We start from the raw sequence: 21,232 nt of genomic DNA on the forward strand, positions 1-21,232 counted from the left end.
CAACACTTGCAGTAATGACAATGAGATGCTTTCACCCTATCAGCAGGAGGAAATCTGCTAGAAAACATGTGGGGCTATAGTCTGAATGTGCCCATTCTTTAGAGGCCAGAAAAAAATCCTGCAACCTATATGAGGCCTCTTATAAAGATAGCCTTTCTCCCCAGGGTGCTGGTATCCCAGTATTTTGCAAACATACTTCTGAAACTTTCATAACTCCTTAAATTATAGCAAGGTATAGGAAGTTCTGTTTCATAACCTTTTTCACTCATGTTTATCTGTTCACTGTGACTTTGCTCCCAGCCATTTACCATTTTACTGTTTTCCTTGATTTTATTGTTTTATTGTTTCCTTGATATTTTTCTTCATTCTAAACATGATATCTAGGAAATTACATTTTTAAACACAGATTTTAAACACTGAAATTTCAAGTAGTAATTTTTTAAAAGTTTTTTGTATTATTTGTTTCATGTACACCTAAAAATCAAATTTTAGAAAAGTTTGATAGTATAAATGTATATGATAAACATATCTCTTTGTCAAAAGATTTTAAGTACCAGAAGGCAACAGTGAATGCTATCTCATTAAACTTTAGGTTTACCATCATATGCGTTATCCATGTTGGCTAACCTAAATTGATATGCAAGATACATATTTAAGAATCAAAAAAAGAAATTTAACAATTACTGTTAAGAGTTAAGAGTGACTACTTTTGGTAAAGGTAGTCAAAATTTGTTTTTTTTTTCAAATAGGAAATTTGGAGGGTGGAGAAATTGGATGAACGTGGTCAAAAGGTACAAACTTTCCATTATAATACAAAATACTAGGGATGTATTCAGTTCAGTTCAGTCGCTCAGTCATATCCGACTCTTTGCGACCCCATAAATCACAGCACGCCAGGCCTCCCTGTCCATCACCAGTTCCGAGAGTTCACTCAAACTCACGTCCATTGAGTCGGTAATGCCATCCAACCATCTCATCCTCTGTCATCCCCTTCTCCTCCTGTCTCCAATTCCTCCCAGCATCAGAGTCTTTTCCAATGAGTCAACTCGTCGCATGAGGTGGCCAAAGTATTGGAGTTTCAGCTTTAGCATCAGTCCTTCCAGTGAACACCCAGGACTGATCTCCTTTAGAATGGACTGGTTGGATCTCCTTGCAGTCCAAGGGACTCTCAAGAGTCTTCTCCAGCACCACAGTTCAAAAGCATCAATTCTTCGGCGATTAGCTTCCTTCACAGTCCAACTCTCACATCCATACATGACCAATGGAAAAAAAAACCATAGCCTTGACTAGACGGACCTTGGTTGGCAAAGCAATGTCTCTGCCTTTTAATATGCTGTCTAGGTTGGTCATAACTTTCCTTCCAAGGAGTAAGCGTCTTTTAATTTCATGGCTGCAATCACCATGTGCAGTGATTTTCGAGCCCCCCAAAATAAAGTCTGACAGTTTCCACTGTTTCCCCATCTATTTCCCATGAAGCGATGCGACCAGATGCCATAATCTTAGTTTTCTGAATGTTGAGATTTAAGCCAGCTTTTTCACTCTCCTCTTTAACTTTCATCAAGAGGCTTTTTAGTTCCTCTTCACTTTCTGCCATAAGGGTGGTGTCCTCTGCATATCTGAGATGATTGATATTTCTCCTGGAAACCTAGATTCCAGCTTGTACTTCTTCCAGCCCAGCGTTTCTCATGATGTACTCTGCATATAAATTATATAAGCAGGGTGACAATATACAGCCTTGACATACTCCTTTTCCTATTTGGAACCAGTCCGTTGTTCTATGTCCAGTTCTAACTGTTGCTTCCTGACCTACATATAGGTTTCTCAAGAGGCAGGTCAGGTGGTCTTGGATTCCCATCTCTTTCAGAATTTTCCATAGTTTATTGTGATCCACACAGTCAAAGGCTTTGACATAGTCAGTAAAGCAGAAATAAATGTTTTTCTGGGACTCTCTTGCTTTTTCCAGGGATGTATTAAGTTGGTACAAAAGTAATTGGACCAACTGTTTGGTTTCAGACTGTGATTTTTAAATCATTTTAACTAGGTTCAAACACATCTTTATTAATCAAAATAGTAATTATTACAATCAACATATTTTTTGCTAATGAGAGATAAGTTTGTTTATTCCTGTAGCATGAAATTCCATGCCTTGGGATTTCAGGAACTTTTGGAAGGCAGTTTATGCCTCTTGCCTGCTGTGGAAGATTTGCCCTGCAAAAAGTTGTTGAGATGCTTGAAGTGACAGTCAGTTGGCGAGAAGTCAGGTAAATATTGCAGATGAGGCAGAACTTCATAGCCCAATTTGTTCAACTTTTGAAATGTTGGTTGTGTGATGTGTGGTCAGGTGTTGTGTGGAGAAAAATTGGGCCCTTTCTGTTTTGGGCCCAACAGAAATTGTGTTTTTCTGTTGACCACTACAAGCTGCAGGCATTGCTGTTTTCAGTGCATCTCATCAATTTGCTGATCTTACTTTTCAGATGTAATGGTCTCACTGGGATTCAGAAAGCTCTAGTGGATCAGTTGGGCAGCAGACCACCAAGCAGTGACCATGACTGTTGGTGCAAGTTTGGCTTTGGGAAGTGCTTTGGAATTTCTTGGTCCAGCCACTGAGCTGGTCATCACTGGGTGTAGTATGAAAGCCAATTTTTGTCCCATGTCACAATCAGATTTAGAAATGGTTTGTTTTTGTGTAGCATAAGAGAAGACAACACTTCAAAATGATGATTTTTTTGATTTACAATCAGCTCATGAGGCACCCATTTATCAAGCTTTTTCACCTTTCCAATTTGTTTCAATTTCCAGATGACGATAGAATGATCCATATTGAGTTCTTTGGCAACTTCTCTTGTAGTAGTAACGGGATTGGCTTTAATCATTGCTCCCAGTTGGTCTTTGTCAACTTCCAGTGGCCAGTGACTATACTCTTCACCTCCAAGGCTCTAGTCTCCTTTGCAAAACTTCTTGAACCGCCACTGCACTGTACGTTTGTTTGCAGTTCCTGGCCGAATGCGTTGTTGACACTGAGCGTTGTTTCCGCTGCTTTATGATCTATTTTGAGCTTGAATAAGAAAATCACTTGAGTTTGCTTCTTGTCTAACATCATTTATATAGTCTAAAATAAATATAAAATTAACAGCAAGTAATAACTCATTAGCAAAAAAAAATTGAACTGAGAAGTACACATTAAAATAATGTATAACATAGCCACATTTGTTTAAGAATGTATTTCAATATCAAACAGCAACGTTCCACCATGTAAAACGGCAATTAGTTTTGCACCAGCCTAATAATGTACAATTCAGATGCTTATATCTTTCCTTTTCTCCTTTGCTTTTCACTTCTCCTCTTTTCACAGCTATTTGTAAGGCCTCCTCAGACAGCCATTTTGCTTTTTTGCATTTCTTTTCCGTGGGGATGGTCTTGGTCCCTGTCTCCTGTACAATGTCACGAACCTCTGTCCAGAGTTCATCAGGCACTCTATCTATCAAATCTAGTCCCTTAAATCTGTTTCTCACTTCCACTGTATAATCATAAGGGATTTGATTGAGGTCATATCTGAATGGTCTAGTGGTTTTCCCTACTTTCTTCAATTTAAGTCTGAATTTGGCAATAAGGAGTTCATGGTCTAAGCCACAGTCAGCTCCTGGTCTTGTTTTTGATAACTGTATACAGCTTCTCCATCTTTGTCTGCAAAGAATATAATCAATCTGATTTCGGTGTTGACCATCTGGTGATGTCCATGTGTAGAGTCTTCTCTTGTGTTGTTGGAAGAGGGTGTTTGCTATGACCAGTGCGTTCTCTTGGCAAAAATCTATTAGCCTTTGCCCTGCTTCATTCTGTGCTCCAAGGCCAAATTTGCCTGTTCCTCCAGGATTTCTTGACCTCCTACTTTTACACTCCAGTTCCCTATAAGGAAAAGGACATCTTTTTTGGGTGTTAGTTCTAAAAGGTCTTGTAGGTCTTCATAGAACCGTGCAACTTCGGCTTCTTCCGCATTACTGGTTGGGGCATAGGCTTGGATTACTGTAATACTGAATGGTTTGCCTTGGAAACAAGCAGAGATAATTCTGTCATTTTTGAGATTGCATCCAAGTACGGCATTTCAGACTCTTTGTTGACCATGATGGCTACTCCACTTCTACTACTCCACAGTAGTAGATATAATGGTCATCTGAGTTAAATTCACCTATTCCAGTCCATTTTAGTTCATTGATTACTAGAATGTCTACATTCACTTTGCCATCTCCTGTTTGACCACTTCCAGTTTGCTTTGATTCATGGACCTAAGCAAAGGAGAAAAGGAAAGATATAAGCATCTGAATGCAGAATTCCAAAGAATAGCAGGGAGATAAGAAAGCCTTCCTTAGCGATCAATGCAAAGAAATAGAGGAAAACAACAGAATAGGAAAGACAAGAGATCTCTTCAAGAAAATTAGAGATATCAAGGGAACATTTCATGCAAAGATGGGCTCGATAAAGGACAGAAATTGTGTGGACCTAACAGAAGCAGAAGATATTAGGAAGAGGTGGCAAGAATACATAGAAGAACTGTACAAAAAAATCTTCATGACCAAGATAATCACGATGGTGTAATCACTGACCTAGAGCCAGACGTCCTGGAATGTGAAGTCAAATGGGCCTTAGAAAGCATCACTATGAACAAAGCTAGTGGAGGTGATAGATTTCCAATTGAGCTATTTCAAATCCTGAAAGATGATGCTGTGAAAGTGCTGCACTCAGTATGCCAGCAAATTTGGAAAACTCAGCAGTGGCCACAGGACTGGAAAAGGTCAGTCTTCATTCCAATCCCAAAGAAAGGCCATGCCAAAGAATGCTCAAACTACCGCACAATTGCACTCATCTCACACTAGTGAAGTCATGCTCAAAATTCTCCAAGCCAGGCTTCAGCAATATGTGAACTGTGAATTTCCAGATGTTCAAGCAGGTTTTAGAAAAGGCAGAGGCACCAGAGATCAAATTGCCAACATCCGCTGGATCATGGAAAAAGCAAGAGAGTTCCAGAAGAGCATCTATTTCTGCTTCGTTGACTATGCCAAAGCCTTTGACTGTGTGGATCACAACAAACTGTGGAAAATTCTGAAAGAGATGGGAATACCAGACCACCTGGCCTGCCTCTTGAGAAACCTGTCTGCAGGTCAGGAAGCAGCAGTCAGAACTGTACATGGAACAACGGACTGGTTCCAAATAGGAAAAGGAGTAAGTCAAGGCTGTATATTGTCACCCTGCTTATTTAACTTATATGCAGAGTACATCATGAGGAATGCTGGGCTGGAAGAAGCACAGGCTGGAATCAAGATTGCCAGGAGAAATATCAATCACCTCAGATATGCAGATGACACCACCCTTATGGCAGAAAGTGAAGAGGAACTAAAAAGCCTCTTGATGAAAGTGAAAGAGGAGAGTGGAAAAGTTGGCTTGAAGCTCAACATTCAGAAAACAAAGATATGGCATCTGGTCCCATCGCTTCATGGGAAATACATGGGAAACAGCAGAAACAGGGTCAGACTTTATTTTTTGGTGCTCCAAAATCACAGTTGATGCTGATTGCCGCCATGAAATTAAAAGATGCTTACTCCTTGGAAGGAAAGTTATGACCAACCTAGAGAGCATATTAAAAAGCAGAGACATTACTTTGCCAACCAAGGTCCATCTAGTCAAGGCTATGGTTTTTCCATTGGTCATGTATGGATGTGAGAGTTGGACTGTCAAGAAGGCTGATTGCTGAAGAATTGATGCTTTTGAACTGTGGTGCTGGAGAAGACTCTTGAGAGTCCCTTGTACTGCAAGGAGATCCAACCAGTCCATTCTAAAGGAGATCAGTCCTGGGTGTTCACTGAAAGGACTGATGCTAAAGCTGAAACTCCAATACTTTGGCCACCTCATGTGATGAGTTGACTCCCTGGAAAAGACTCTGATGCTGGGAAGGATTGGGGGTTTGAGGAGAAGGGGACGACAGAGTATGAGATGACTGGATGGCATCACCGACTCGATAGACATGAGATTGTGTGAACTCCGGGAGTTGGTGATGGACAGGGAGGCCTGGCATGCTGTGATTCATGGGGTAGCAAAGTGTCAGACAGGACTGAGCAACTGAACTGAACTTAATAATGTACAATATCATATATTAGTTAAACACTGCTATATGATATACTTGCTTAGAGCATAGAACCTCAAAATTCTCGTGACAATGGAAATAAGCATTATTTTATATCTATACTATATGAAATATATCAAGTAACCTTATTGTGGTAATCATTTCACAGTGTATGTCAAGTCATGATGTTGTATACCTTAAACTTTTACGGCGCTTTGTGCCACTTCTATCTAAATAAATCTAAAAGGGGAGAAAAAGAGGAATCTAAACTGAAATATAGAAATAGAAATGTATGACTTTGTGCAAAAGCAGGAAAAACAAAAGGTAACACTAGCAGATAGTGGTAATATGCACCCCTGTTTGCCCTGTTCTTTATCTGTAGACTGAGCTGTCCAGTAACTTGAAACTTGAGAATCACTGATATCTGGACTCTTACATCATCAATCATCTAGCATCCTTTCCTTTAAGGAGTTAGGCTTTGCCTGGGTTATTCAGATCAGGGCTTTTTAGGGAGGAAGAGTGACATTATTTGTTCTGCATCTGAAACTGGTTTATATCTGCCTGAAGCCAGCCTGGAGACATCCAAATCCTCTTTGTCTGTGAGTGAAGCAGAAATAAATCTGGGTGATGAACCTGATCACTGTATCATCACACAGCACATCTTTGAATTCTTATGAAAAGTGCCTCCTTTATATCATTTTTTTTTTTTGTAGGATGAGAAAGAAAAATACTCATCATTGCTTCTTTCTTCCTGGGTGCTATAAACATTTTTTTCTATTATTGTAAGTTAAGAAGAATTACAGTACCACAGAAGATGACTTAACCCACCTTCCTGCACCCTATTCCTAATCAAGTATATTCATTCTCTTCCTTATTGAATTTACTGAACTTTCTTTTCCTGTGATCATTTCCTTTATGAATTTTTATGATTTTACTATTTTAATCAAGCTTGAAGAATTACATAAACACCATTCTATCTCCTAATGCTGAATTCAGTGATGGTACTTTTTGAAGTTATTTTATTTCTTCTCTAATTTTTTTTTACATATTTGGACTAAATGGTATGGTAGAAAGAGAGAGAATCTAATCTGAATCTTCAGTGTCGTTTGCTTGTTTTTGAACCCTGAACAAGTTGATTAAGCTCAGTAACCCACAGTCACCTCATTTGTAAAATGAGACTAATACTATTTAAGAGTGTAAGAATAATATAAAAGCATAAAGTTAATACATTTAATACTTCAGTGGATATTCAATAAGTAGTAAACTTTATATGATTGGTAACTGCTTGCTGCCGTGGCAAAAAGCATGGACTTTCAAGACTTTCAAACATTTTTTAATCTTTGGGCCACACCACACAGCATGTAGGATCTTAGTTCCCCAAGCAGGAATCAAACCCACACCCCCTGTATTGACAGCACCGAGTCTTAACCACTGACATGTCAGGAGAGTCCCCAAAACTTTTAAGATAGGATTGTTAGCTGTGCAGGTCACTTGTTATTCCTGAGCCTTTCACCTCATTCATAAAAAGCCCCTTGTATGAATTAGAAATGAGAAATGTGAAGCTCCTACTTTGGCCATGCCAGGAATACAGCAAGAACTTGGGCTTATATTGTTTGTTGCCTGAACCTTTATTGAATTGCCTTTTAAACACATCTAAATTCATCCATGATTATTTTCTTGCATTTTTGGTTTTGCATCTTTATTACCACTTTATGAGCTGTTTTTGTGTTAAGGTTAACCTTAAGAACTAAAGTACATCTTATGTGCTACATATTTCCTTGTTAAGAATTGATTCCAATTTGAGTCAGGAACGTTTTTAAAGGTCAACCATGGATTATTATTGCTCTTTCTTACTCCTTTAATTCAATAGATAAGCTCAAGGCAAAGTGAAATGAACTTGATGGCCTGTGTATCACAAGCTAGAAAACAGTTTCCCACAAGTGAGACAAAGTATAATTTTCACCTGAGCTGGAGACTTGGAAAGTTAGTGATTGTTCACTGCCAGCAGATTAGCAATGCACTGAAATAGGTCGTCCTGTGTTTGAACTGCAGCTTTCTACATTCATGGTTTTGTGTGTTTCATTTAGCTGCTCTGCTTTTCAATTTTCTCATCTGTAAAATCCAGGTTAATTAAGGGCATTACTTAATTTAAAAAAATGAGGTGCAGAGCAACTAATATAGAGGCTGAAAATATGTTTCCTCTCACAAACGTAATCTCGAAGTTAGCTGGTACTGGCTCAGTGAGGGTGAGGTGTTGAGGACCTGTGTGGGGCTAAGTGAGAAAACCTGTGCACCCAGAGGTATAGAATGGGAGGAGTAGGTACATGCAAGTCAGAGGTCGCTCCTCGTAGTTTGCTACCCTAATTCACAAAAAACATTCAGTGAATGCTGTTGTCATCGTTATTACTGAGATACAGTGAATGACTACATGAAGTTTTTCTGAGCTGTAATGAATAGAACCTAAGAAAGCTTGTTATTTACATTTTTTATATACTTGCCAAGATGCATTATTACATTATATTTTTTATATATGGTCCTTTTATATTTTCCCACCTCACTAGCTTTATAACTTAATAAGTTGCATATGAGTTCTTACTGAACAAAATATGTCAAGTAGTTAGCAAATTAATATTTCATTTCAAAATGGGTTTTAATAATGATAGATTTCTGACTTGGAAAAAAGGAGGAGTATGCTTCTTGAAATGATTTTCAAATATCAACCACTTAAATATGAAAATTTGAATCTCAAAAGCACCATGGACTTAGCATTCTCCTGTATTTTCTCTGTGCCTATAACTTACTGTTCTAAAAATTCATTGTTTTTTTAAATAAAAGTAGATCAGATCAGATCAGATCAGTCGCTCAGTCGTGTCCGACTCTCCGCGACCCCATGAATCACAGCACGCCAGGCCTCCCTGTCCATCACCAACTCCCGGAGTACATTCAAACTCATGTCCACAGAGTCGGTGATGCCATCCAGCCATCTCATTCTCCGTCGTCCCCTTCTCCTCCCGCCCCCAACCTTTCCCAGCATCAGAGTCTTTTCCAGTGAGTCAACTCGTCGCATGAGGTGGCCAAAGTATTGCAGTTTCAGCTTTAGCATCAGTCCCTCCAATGAACATCCAGGATTGATCTCCTTTAGAATGGACTGGTTGGATCTCCTTGCAGTATAAGGGACTCTCAAGAAGTCTTCTCCAACACCACAGTTCAAAAGCATCGATTCTTCGGCGATCAGCCTTCTTCACAGTCCAACTCTCACATCCATACATGACCACGGGAAAAACCATTGCCTTGACCCATATTAAATGCAATGATTGTCAACTTCTAAAAAGTGATCTATGAGCAGTTGAAGACTATCAGTAGAATTTCAGGTTAATTCGAAACAGAACCTCATAAAGCAGACCCATCTTTCAGCTCTGACTCTGAAATTTCTACTGGCTTTAAAATCCACTTCAGAGATAGTTAAATTTTGTTTATCATTAATTGCTTTAAATTTTTTAATATTTGATTTTATATTTTTTATATAAATCATATCTAGTATGAAGAAGCGAGAGAAGGCAATGGCAAGCCACTCCAGTACTCTTGCCTGGAAAATCCCATGGATGGTGGAGCCTGGTAGGCTGCAGTTCATGGGGTCACTAAGAGTCGGACACGACTGAGCGACTTCCCTTTCACTTTTCACTTTCATGCATTGGAAAAGGAAATGGCAACCCACTCTAGTGTTCTTGCCTGGAGAATCCTAGGAACTGGGAATCCTGGTGGGCTTCCATCTGTGGGGTTGCGCAGAGTCAAACACGACTAAAGCGACTTAGCAGCAGCAGCAGCAGCAGTATAAAGAAGCAGTTCACTCTTCCTAAGAAAGATTACTGTTTGCTTTATTTGGAAATGTTTATTAGTTCAACATTGTAAAAAGAAAATTGCCTGGAAGTGTTTAACTTATTATGAGATGTGATAATAAGACAATATAATTATTACAGAAACATGAAAACATGAAAAAAAATCTGTACCTAATCCTACCACTCTTAACAACTATGAGTATTTTGTGTATTTTATTCTAGTCTTCGGTCTTTGCTTCAGTATTTCTTGCATCTCAACCTGAGCACTTGATTAGTCTAGCCAAATTCTTTTTAAATGTAAACACATTTTAAGCTTTAGGGAAAAAAAATCAAGCTATCATTTTTATGATAATATAGTTTAAGGACTGTTCTCAGAACTAGAAACACATAGATGTGTGAGTGGTGCATACATTTTTGTTTATGTTACATGTAATTTGTCACCAATATTTTTTACTAACTGGTTGAGCAAAGGGCACTCAAAAGGCCTGGAGACTCAGATCAATTCAATTCATCAAACATATTTGTATTGACAACACTGTGGTAATGTAAAGAGAATTTTATTAAAATAAAAGGAAGCTAGCTCTTTCTTTGAAGCAAAGATGTACAGCCAGTGTGGGTGATACATTTAGGAAATCCTCTGATTATTCCTCTAAATGGAAAGAGCCATCACAATTATGATTAGTTAAGCTATTATAAAAATCTGCTTGAAAAATAATGCAGGTCACCAGTTTGTTGCTTGGTCTCAGAAATTGAGTAGTTTCTACATTTGAAGTATTTAATATAACTAATATTTAACTTAAATACACAAGTCATTTTACAATCTAATCTTCCTATCAAGTGGAATATTATTTCAAACTATAAGTGTAGAAAAGAGAGGTGGGTGGTGATAAGAAGGCAACTGATACACTTTTGGCTTATTTCTGATTTTTTTCTCTTGCTTGGGTGTTAATGAAAAGCTCTTTGGAGGGCAAAATTTATATAAGTAGAAAATAATAGCTGAAAGACCTTAGACTAGCTTTGCACTTGGTAATAATGGGCATGCTAAATAATTGTCACATATTCACTGGATTTGCCAAATGAAACTGGTAAATTTTACTTATTAAAATGTAAATAATTTCTGAAAAAACTAAGATCTAGCACCAATGCTTCATCCCAAATATTTTTAGCTCTTTTTTTTCCCCCCAGCCACATCACTTATGGGCTCTCAGTTCCCAGACCAGGGACCGAACCCATGCCCCATTGCTTCTGCAGGGATTGAACCTGTGTCCGCTGCAGTGGAAGAATGAAGCCCTAACCACTTGATCACCAAGGAATTCCCTTTAACTTCTTCATTTAATATTACTTTTCAACAGAGTTTTCAACTTTAGTGGGTAGGACCTTGAACTTTTGTTGTTTAGGTCCTGCATAATACTCTCCACTTAGTAGTTATTCTGTAAATACTTGAGTTTGTAAAGGAAAGAATGAATATGAATAAAAAAGAACAAATGATTGTAGATAAGAAAGACCCAACCTTAAAAAATGAAATGGTGGCAAAGCACATATGATTGAGAGACATTTCTAGATTAAAAAAAAAGCAAAGCTTTACTGAGTACTACATTTTTGACTTAGGCATTTCACTTAATTTTGCCAAACACAAGTTTTCTCATCTGTGAAATTGATGTGATGATGACTTTAGGGGAACCAAGTGAGATAATGGATGAGAGTACTTCTCACAGAATCTGAAAATGTATGGAATATAAACATGTGATATGATGCCATTGCAAATGTTCTTAGAAAACTGTACTGTCAGATTGATTTTCTTTTGATTCTCTTCAGGTGAAGCGTACATGCGATTAAGCATGCTCCCTGAAGCAGAGCATTGGTATATGGAATCACTGAGATCCAAGACTGACCACATCCCCGCTCATCTTACCTATGGGAAACTGCTTGCTCTAACAGTGAGTAACTGTCTCTTTCACCCTTTAGAAATTGGTTCTCCTGTGCAGATTGAGGTAGATAGGGTCTGAGGTACCTGTTCCTGGCCAGTTAATCCAGACTATTAGGATGTAATGATGGTCATACTAAATTAGAACAATATACAAAAAAATATAGAAAAATGAGTTCCTTTGGCTATGGGGTTTGCCATAGATAAAGTATGATGTGTATCCTTGATGTAACTTGGTTGAAATGTAGAAATGGAGAGCCCAAAATGTGTGATTATATAATGAACTTGTCAAAATAGCAATATTTATATAAAGATTATGTTCTGTAAGCCATTGTTAACCCCAGATTGGCTATAATACCTGATTCTTTCCAGAAAGCAAGTATTATATAAGATATTGCATGTGTGTCCATCAGTGTCACCTAGAATTCCTATTAACTGGAAGTCATTCTTTAAGAGAAATGCACCCATAATTTGGCTACCCACTATGTGATGAGTCTCTTGGCCATATTTCTATGAAAGCTATATTGGAAGCATAAGGACTTGTTTATAGTCAACCACTGTGACTTACAAAAATTGTAATTTTATGTGCTTCAAAGTAATAACATTTTTTTTGTTTTCTACAATAGGAGATTGTTCAAAATATTTAAATAACTTTTCTGAGCTCACCAACTAATAAATGGTACAACTAGCCTTCAATCTGGAGAAGGCAATGGTAACCCACTCCAGTACTCCTGCCTGGAAAATCCCATGGATGGAGGAGCCTGGTAGGCTGCGGTCCATGGGGTTGGGAAGAGTCAGACTTGACTGAGCGACTTCACCCTCACTTTTCACTTTCATGCATTGGAGAAGGAAATGGCAACCCACTCCAGTGTTCTTGCCTGAAGGATCCCAGGGACAGCAGAGCCTGGTGGGCTGCCGTCTATGCGGTCGCACAGAATTGGACACAACTGAAGCAACTTAGCAGCAGCAGCAGCCTTCAGTCTGAATCTAAATCTATTGTCTATGTTATTTTAGTCATATCCCTTCATTTCTCTCCAGTGTTACTAAAAATAATTGAATATTAGCAAAACATAGAGAAAATGGTCAGGAAAGTAATTCCTAAGTAAATTCATAGGAAGGTATCTTATAATTGTTTAAAAATAATGTTATTTCCCATAGAAGATGATAAGCTAAACAATCACAAGTATTACCTTTCCATTCTGAGATACCACTAAAATGCTATTAAAGAGATTGTATAGGCAGACTAAGTAACCAGAAAATGCCTCACTACAACACATCTAGGTATGCTTAATAAAATATAACAGATACGCTCTTAATGCATATCTGAGCTGAAAGCGTAGGAAGAGAATGTCCCCAGGATGGAAATAACACAGTAACTAAACACCAGAACAGTGAACAGTAGGCTGATCTTAAAATTGATTTGGGATAGTTTACTAGTCTTAACATCCCATGGGAAGGAGCTTATTGTTTGTCTTTCCTTCTTGATGAATAAGAGATGAAGTCTTGGAGCAACAGAAGGCCAGGAATTAGGTGTCTAAATAAAGTAGGAAAGTATGTATCCTCTGTGAAAGAACAATGTAGAAAAAGTTCACATACTGATAAAAGAGGGCAGCATGAAAGTTTGCCTTTCTCAGCATGGAATCTGAAATCTTTGCAGAGAATTTGTCACCACTGTCCTCCCCTCACTGGGGTTTGGGTTTTGAATTTACTTAACTTGAATGAGCAAGGAATTCCTAGGCCAGGAAATTAAAGTCAGTTCACTGAAAACTCTAGCAGAAGATGACACTAAACGTGTCTTTTGAAAAAACATACTTAAATCTAGAAGGAGATTTACAGAGTGGGTTTTGAAAAGAATGGTGAGCACAGAAATGGTGATTGTGTGAGTAAATCAGAATAAACTTTTACTGAAAAAAATATTGAGAAGGAATAACCGCATAGGAACAATCAGAATGGGACGGGAGGTGAAATTTAAGTTGATTTTTGGAACTCAGGTAGCAGCAAGAGGTGTTACAACTGATTCATCAAAACAGAATAAACCACAGTCTAAAGGAGGTTTGGAATGGGATAAAAATAAGAAATCTAGAGACTCAAGACTTGGTAGAGGCTGACACAGAAGAGAGTGCATTAAGGAGGATAAAATGGGGGAATCAGTTGTCTCTCCCTGTGTGCACAGCCCTGGTGACCAAGCGCTCACTGCAAGTCAAGGGAAGCTATGTTCTTAGTGGTGGAAAGGTTGAATGAGACAGCTCCGTAACTCTGGAACAGCTTGCTCAGTCGCGGGTGGAATGCAGAGGGGAATGAAAAGAGGCCTGATCAAATGTTTTCCAGTGGAGTACTCAGACTGTCAGTACCCCTCCCCTAGTACATGCAGAACACAACTACACAAGAGTTGAAACCCCCCACCGGCAACACATATACACAAACATCACCTCCCAAGAAATGGTAGCATTTTTATCTGGAAAAACTGAATCACTCTGGGGAAAAGATTTCCACATACCTACATTTGGAGATCTCTGAAAATGACTAGCTCCCTCACCAGACATACAAAAGTGACTCCAGTCTAGAAAGCACGTTTAAGCCTAAGGAATTCATTCAGCTTTTATTAACTCAACTTGTAAAATAACAATGGGCAATCAGTGATCATCTGTCATATTAGGAAACCCTCAAATGTAAAAGATTGGAGCTGAAACAAATGGATTAGCAAACGGAAATGAGGGAACAGAGGAAAAAAAATCGTTCGAGATGGTAATATAGCATTTTGTGGAGTGCAGAATGACATAAAGAAATAGATATGAAAAAATAAGAGCTTTTAGAAATTAAAAAGTGATGGCAAAACACTTTTCATTTGAAGGGTAGGAGAATAAAGATGTGGAAATGTTTTCATATACAAACAAAAAAAGTGAAATAAAATATATGAAAGAAAGAATTATGAAAGAAATTAAGGAACAGAGAAAGGGAAAGAACATGACTCAAAATTGGAGGGTATGAGTTGCTCCTTGAGCCATTTACAAGATCATCCTATGTCTAGTCTAATCCGTTAGAAAAAAATGTGTTTTACCTTACGAAAACCTTTTCCATTTCCTATTCTGATAGGATGGTAATTCACACAGCTCCAAATAAGAAGAGAATTCATAATATACCTCTTGCTGCCACTACTGCCTAGAGATGTTCTTATGGAATTAAAATAGAAACATTTTAAATTAGATTGATAAATGACCACCTTCAAAAAATACCACCTTCAAAAATAAAATTTTCAAATGCCTGATTTATCTTTCCTCCAATAAAATCACTTGGAAAAGAAAAACATTGAAAACTTATCTGTACCTAATTCTGAATATACCTAGACTGTGACATAAGTTTGTATATAGAAACCACGTATCCTTTATTTTTCCTTCTTGTTTTCAAGCCTGAATATTTTAAGTTTCCTATACTAAAGCTATGATTTTATAAGCTGCTTTATTTTTAAGAAGATATTTTTAAAAACAAAATTTAGCAGTTTTAATTTACTGAAGCATATGGAAGGAAGGGAAGAAAAGACATGTATTACAATTCAAATTCTAATCCCCCCACCAACAGAACTTTTATAGTTTCCGACCTGCTGATTAGATGAAATATAAACCCTATTATGGAATGGCTTAAACTCACAGTGCCAAAAAGTCCAAAACCATCCTTAATAGTTTCTTTTTGAATTATGAGATTTGGCAAATTTCTGATCCCAGTGGATTGCCTTTGTCTAATTTTGGGCTTCTTAGCCTGGTAAAATGCCATTGACTTAACATGAAATTGGCAAGGTAGAAAATGCCACACATTTTGACTTCTGAATGCTTTAAATATAAAATATTATAAAATGGAATTGGCTATTACTCTGAAGAGAGAGGAAAAGAACTGAAATAGTGTTTTTACTGTTCCATCAGAACTGACCAAAGATAAAATATGTACTTTGCAACTGACTTGCAACGACTGAGTTACAACAAAATTAGACTTATATTGTATATTAAGATTTCAATATTGTATATTTTTCTGAAACAATTTTGACAAAAAAAATGTTGCTGCTTTTATTATAGCCAGCGGTATGTCTTTCAGAACATTTTTGTACAAATTTTTCTTTAAGAATTTTTAGTATAGATAGTATTTAGAAAAGTTCAAAAAGATTTAGGATTTCCCAGAATGCTTTGACAAGTTCCGTAGATCAAATCCTTTTTTATTCCTCTGACAAAAATGTCCTTTTCCTCTCTCTGCCTGTTCGAATTTTATTTCCCTCTGTGATGTCTTTCCAGCATCTTTTAAGCAATTGGTTTTTTTTTTTTTTTTCCTTTCTCTATACTTCTATGATGCTGATTTTCAGTATGTCTGTAGTGGCACTTTTTCAATTGAATGGCAGATATAAATCTATGTCTTTTGACCCTGAATGTGGGGCAGAGACTAAGTCTTTACTTATCTTTTTATATCTTTAGTATAAGGCATTTCACAATCTTAGCCACTGTCCTTGCACCCTCCTTTATATTTCTCTTGTTAAGTTATGTAAGGGCTGGACATGTGTCACTTTTCCTCAGTTTTATTTAGATGTAATTGCTGTATAGTACATAGTACTATACAAGTTGGACTTCCCCATTGGCTCAGCTGTAAAGAGTCTGCCGGCAGTGCAGGAGACACAGAGACATGGGTTTGATCCCTGGGTCAGGAAGATCTCCTGGAGGATGAAATGGCAACCCATGCCAGTATTCTTGCCTGGGAAATCTCATGGACAGAGGAGCCTGCAGGTTACAGTCTAAGGGGTCCCAAAGATTTGGACACGAGTTAGTGACTAAACAACAACAAACTATTTCAGTTAAAGGTGTACAGGTAGCTGATTTTTAAATATTCTTGTTTTCCTAGTCTGAATCTCATGTCCTCATTAGTCCCTTCATTTGCCAGCGTGTGCTTTGAGATTATTAATCCACGCTAAGGCACCACTCTAATTCCCAGTGGCATATACTGAGTGAATGAATTAGAGTGGCCTGATTATAGAGTGGGCACAGTGCAATTTTATAAGCTACTCAACAGTAGAATTGAATGCATCCTCAAGGACTTCTGAATTAGCATCGTTAATATACATTCTATATTAAATAATTTTGTGTGTTGTTTTCCTCCCTTTTATACCTGATTAGAGATGCTAAAAGTAAGCTAGTGCTCCTGCCTCCCGATAAGGTATGAAAATAGTTTATTTTTAGGCATTACCTCTAAGACCCTGGAAGGGGAGGTGGGCACAAGAGGGTGTACATCTCCTGAATGCCTCTGATTGATATGTGTTGAAATAATATGTGAAATGATATGTGTTGAAGCTTTATGATGAGTACTACCTTCTTTTTATAAATGAGAAAACTGAGCTTCTAAGATTTAAGACATGTCCCAAGAATAAATAAGCTACTCAATAGTAGAATTGAATACATACTCAAGGACTTCTGAATTAGCATCATTAATATACATTCTATATTAAATAATTTTGTGTGATGCTTTCCTCCCTTTTATACCTGATTAGAGATGCTAAAAGTAAGCTAGTGCTCCTGCCTCCCGATAAGATATGAAAATAGTTTATTTTTAGGCATTACCTCTAAATACTAGTTTAGTTTGAATGGGTAAACACATTTTCATTATTAAGCTTTATAGCTCATGAACTTAGGACTTCTGTTTTTGGCTATTGGCACTTTTAAGGTCCTATGTTACTCAATCATCAATGTTCCAGGGTGCCCTAGAAAATAGTTTTGCTTTAGGGTCATTGGTAGCCTCCATGTTTAAACATAGTTGGGCCTGGGTGACCCAACTATAGGATATATAGAGCTTTCATACCAATGTCATGTCCAGTTAAAATACTAAACACAAGTTCTCTTCAAAATTGTGATTTATTCCTTATTTGAACTTTCTTACCTAGGACTAATGCCATGAATTTAAAATTGGACAAGCATTGAGAAAGGAAGGAATAAGTTTCCATTATCACCATGTTTCAAATGGTTTTATAGTTGTTTCTAAAACCATGTATGTACTTTAGTTGCGTGTCCATCCTTACTTTTTTTTTTCTGGTCCTCCTTGTGTCTTTGTTCAGTTTATTTCAGTCAACTATTTTGTAGTTTTTTTTGAGCCAGTAAAATTAGTATTGATCTAAATTGTAGTAAAAGGAACTTGGCTGTTAGATTAGTAAGAGAGAAGGAAGGATATGGGAGACTCTGACAGTAATTCTTGACACAGCAAACCTTTATTTTGGCTACTGCATGGAAGCACTGAGCCAGATTTCTGTGTCTAGCCAGAGTTAATTGGGCTACATAAAACTCCAGTTGTGAAAGTACTTGAAGTTCCATAGAAAAGTTCCATACCCCAGGCTAGAATGGTGGCAGTGCAGTTTATCTTGAAGTGCAGCACTGTGTGTCTCCTTGGGCCTTTTATAATGATTATTACTGTTTAGAGCTGAGATTATTTTTCCATTTGGTCTTCTCTAAAGCAAAACTCTTCCCACTTTGCACGTTGACTAACGTTTAGGTTCCTTTGTTTAATTATAATCACCGTACAGTCATGTTTAGATTGGAGGGAGCAGGAAACAAAAAATTTTCCTGTGACTCACTGAATGATTATTATGGATATATACCGTTGAAGTCACAAAACTTATTCTGTGAAAAGAAAAGGCGTATATCACATATATTGTGCTACTGAAATATTGAATGAAATATAGAAGAAAATTTGATTCAATGCAGTGTTCAGCTAAACATTTTATATGAAGTTGCCGCGTCTAAACTTACTAGCATTCTGGCAGTAATTCACTTATCGTTGTATTATTTTTACTCTAAATCATAATGAATCTGATAGTTCTCATTATGCATTTTGACATGTAGAATCAATCTTTTTTTAAATTTAGGTATAGTTATAGAATCAATCTTATAATTACTCTACTTGTTGCCACCAAGTGACCTAAGAATCCAAGTACCTCTGAAGTATCTCAGACTTTTATTCTGCTTTTGTATGTCAGTTATTGAAAGTCATTGTTAAGAGAGATTTTCTTTTGCCAGATATTCTCAGAAATAGTAAAATCAAAATACTCAAATTCTCAGGCATTGAAAGTCATGTGAAATAATCATACCTGGCTTTACATCTAAGTATCATGATGCTATGTTTGAAAAGAAATGTTAGCTTTTTATTTAGGGGTAAATAAGATGATACTGGGCTTCCCAGATGGGTCAGTGGTAAAAAATCGGCCTGCCAATGTAGGAGACATGGGTTTGATCCCTGGGTTAGGAATATTCCCTGTAGAAGGAAATAGCAACCCACACCATTATTGTTGCTGGGGAAATCTCATGGACAGATGAGCCTGGTGGGCTCAGTTCATTGCAAAACAGTCAGATACCGCTGACTGACTGACCATGATACACCCTAACCTAACATCACAATTTCAACCTTGTTGTTATTTCTGTTGCATCATGTTGACTCTCCTGTTCTGTAATAAAGCGTGAACACATTTTAATGTGAGTTAAACTTCATTTATAATTTATATTTTATATTTTTCTAGCTTGATAATTTTTAATAGAAGAAAATTTGAGCATCTTTAGTTATTAAAACAGCATGCTTATTTAAACCCATGTTTACATTTTGCTCAGTTGTTAAAGAGTCTGCCTGCAATGCAGGAGACCTGGGTTCAAGCCCTGGGTAGGGAAGATCCCCTGGAGAAGGAAATGGCAACCCACTCCAGTATCTTGTCTGGAGAATTCCATGGACAGAGGAGCTGGGCAGGCTACGGTCCATGGGATTGTAAAGAGTCGGACATGACTGAGTGCTTAGCTTTACTTTACTTTTATAAAAGGTGGTACTGACCGCATACATTTTCAAAGTAAATGTCTTTCATTCCAGTGATTGGACCAACACTTCCAAAAGAAAGTTGCCTTTTTTTTTCCCCATCTGGACATATGTATGTGTGTATATTTATACAAACAGATCTATACACAGAGGCATATATGTAAATGAAGCCACGTCTGTTCTAAAATGTGAGAGATTTCATTTCTGAAGCCTCATAAACAGTAAATAGTACAGATGAACCTATTTTCAAAGCAGAAATAGAGACACTAGACATAGGGAACAAACATATGGACACCAAGGAGAGAGAAGGTGGGATAAATTGGGAGATTGGGATTGACTTATATACACTCCTGCTGTGCTGTGCTGTGCTGTGCTCAGTCATGTCTGACTCTGTGACCCCATGGACTGTAGCCCGCCAGGCTCCTCTGTCCATGGGAATTCTCTAGGCAAGAATACTGGAGTGGGTTGCCATGCCCTCCTCCATTTATACACTGCTGCTGCTGCTGCTGCTAAGTCACTTCAGTCGTGTCCGACTCTGTGTGACCCCGTAGATGGAAGCCCACCAGGCTCCCCCGTCCCTGGGATTCTCCAGCAAGAACACTGGAGTGGGTTGCCATTTCCTTCTCCAATGTGTGAAAGTGAAAAGTGAAAGTGAAGTTGCTCAGTCGTGTCCGACCCCTAGCGACCCCATGGACTGCAGCCTACCAGGCTCCTCCATCCATGGGATTCTCCAGGCAATAGTACTGGAGTGGCTTGCCATTGCCTTCTCCGCCATTTATACACTACAATGTATAAAATAGATAACTAATGAGAGCCTACTATATGGCACAGAAGAAAAGATACAATCTGTTCATAGGACGTATATTAAGTTAACCTTAATAATGCATTTCAGTATACATTAGGTTTGATTCCACTTATACAAGGTACCTAGAATAGTCAAATTCATAGAGTCAGAAAGTATACTGGTGGATGCCTAAAGAGCCTGGGAGTGGGGAAGGAAAATGGGGAGTTAGTGTTTAATGAGTTTCAGTTTAGGAAGGTGCAAAATTCGAGATGGATGATGGTGAGAGTTGCACAATGATGTGAAGGTACTTATTGCCACTGAACTGTACAGTTCAATATGTGACTTTTACCACAATAAAAAAAACATTAAAAAATAAAAGCAGGGGCTACTCTTTGCTGCAGCGTGTGGGCTTCTCATTGTGATGGCTTCTCTTGTTGTGGAGCAGGGGCCCCAGAGCATGTGGACTTCAGTAGTTGTAGTGCGAGGACTCAGTAGTCATGGCGTACAGGCTTAATTGTCCCAAGGTATGTGGAATCCTCTTGGATCAGGGATAGAACCCACGTCCCCTGCAGGCAGATTCCTAACCACTGGACCACCAAGTATGTCCAAGAAATCGAATGTATTTCTTAATCTTATTTCTCCATAGGTATTTTCTTTTCCCTGACTTTAAGATTTTGTCTTTGTCTTTAGTTTTCTGTAGTTTGGACACACTATGCCTAGGCTTATTATTTGGGGAATTTGTCTGGCTTAGTGCTCTCTGT

The 21,232-nt window shown here is 37.9% G+C and overlaps 1 protein-coding gene across 2 annotated transcripts in view; it reads left to right on the plus strand.

Moving 5' to 3' along the window:
• TMTC2 (transmembrane O-mannosyltransferase targeting cadherins 2) overlaps nt 1-21,232 on the plus strand; it is a 461,860-nt gene that overhangs the window by 305,092 nt on the left and 135,536 nt on the right. For both annotated transcript variants that reach the window (XM_055396594.2, XM_055396593.2), the window contains exon 8: nt 11,764-11,885. In XM_055396594.2, the coding sequence (XP_055252569.1) occupies nt 11,764-11,885 (122 nt within the window). The remainder of the gene's footprint in view (nt 1-11,763; nt 11,886-21,232) is intronic.

This window comes from Moschus berezovskii, chromosome 6 (genome assembly GCF_049115385.1).
Source record: "Moschus berezovskii isolate FMDL1 chromosome 6, NW_MosBer_1.0, whole genome shotgun sequence".
NCBI classification, from domain to species: domain Eukaryota; kingdom Metazoa; phylum Chordata; class Mammalia; order Artiodactyla; family Moschidae; genus Moschus; species Moschus berezovskii.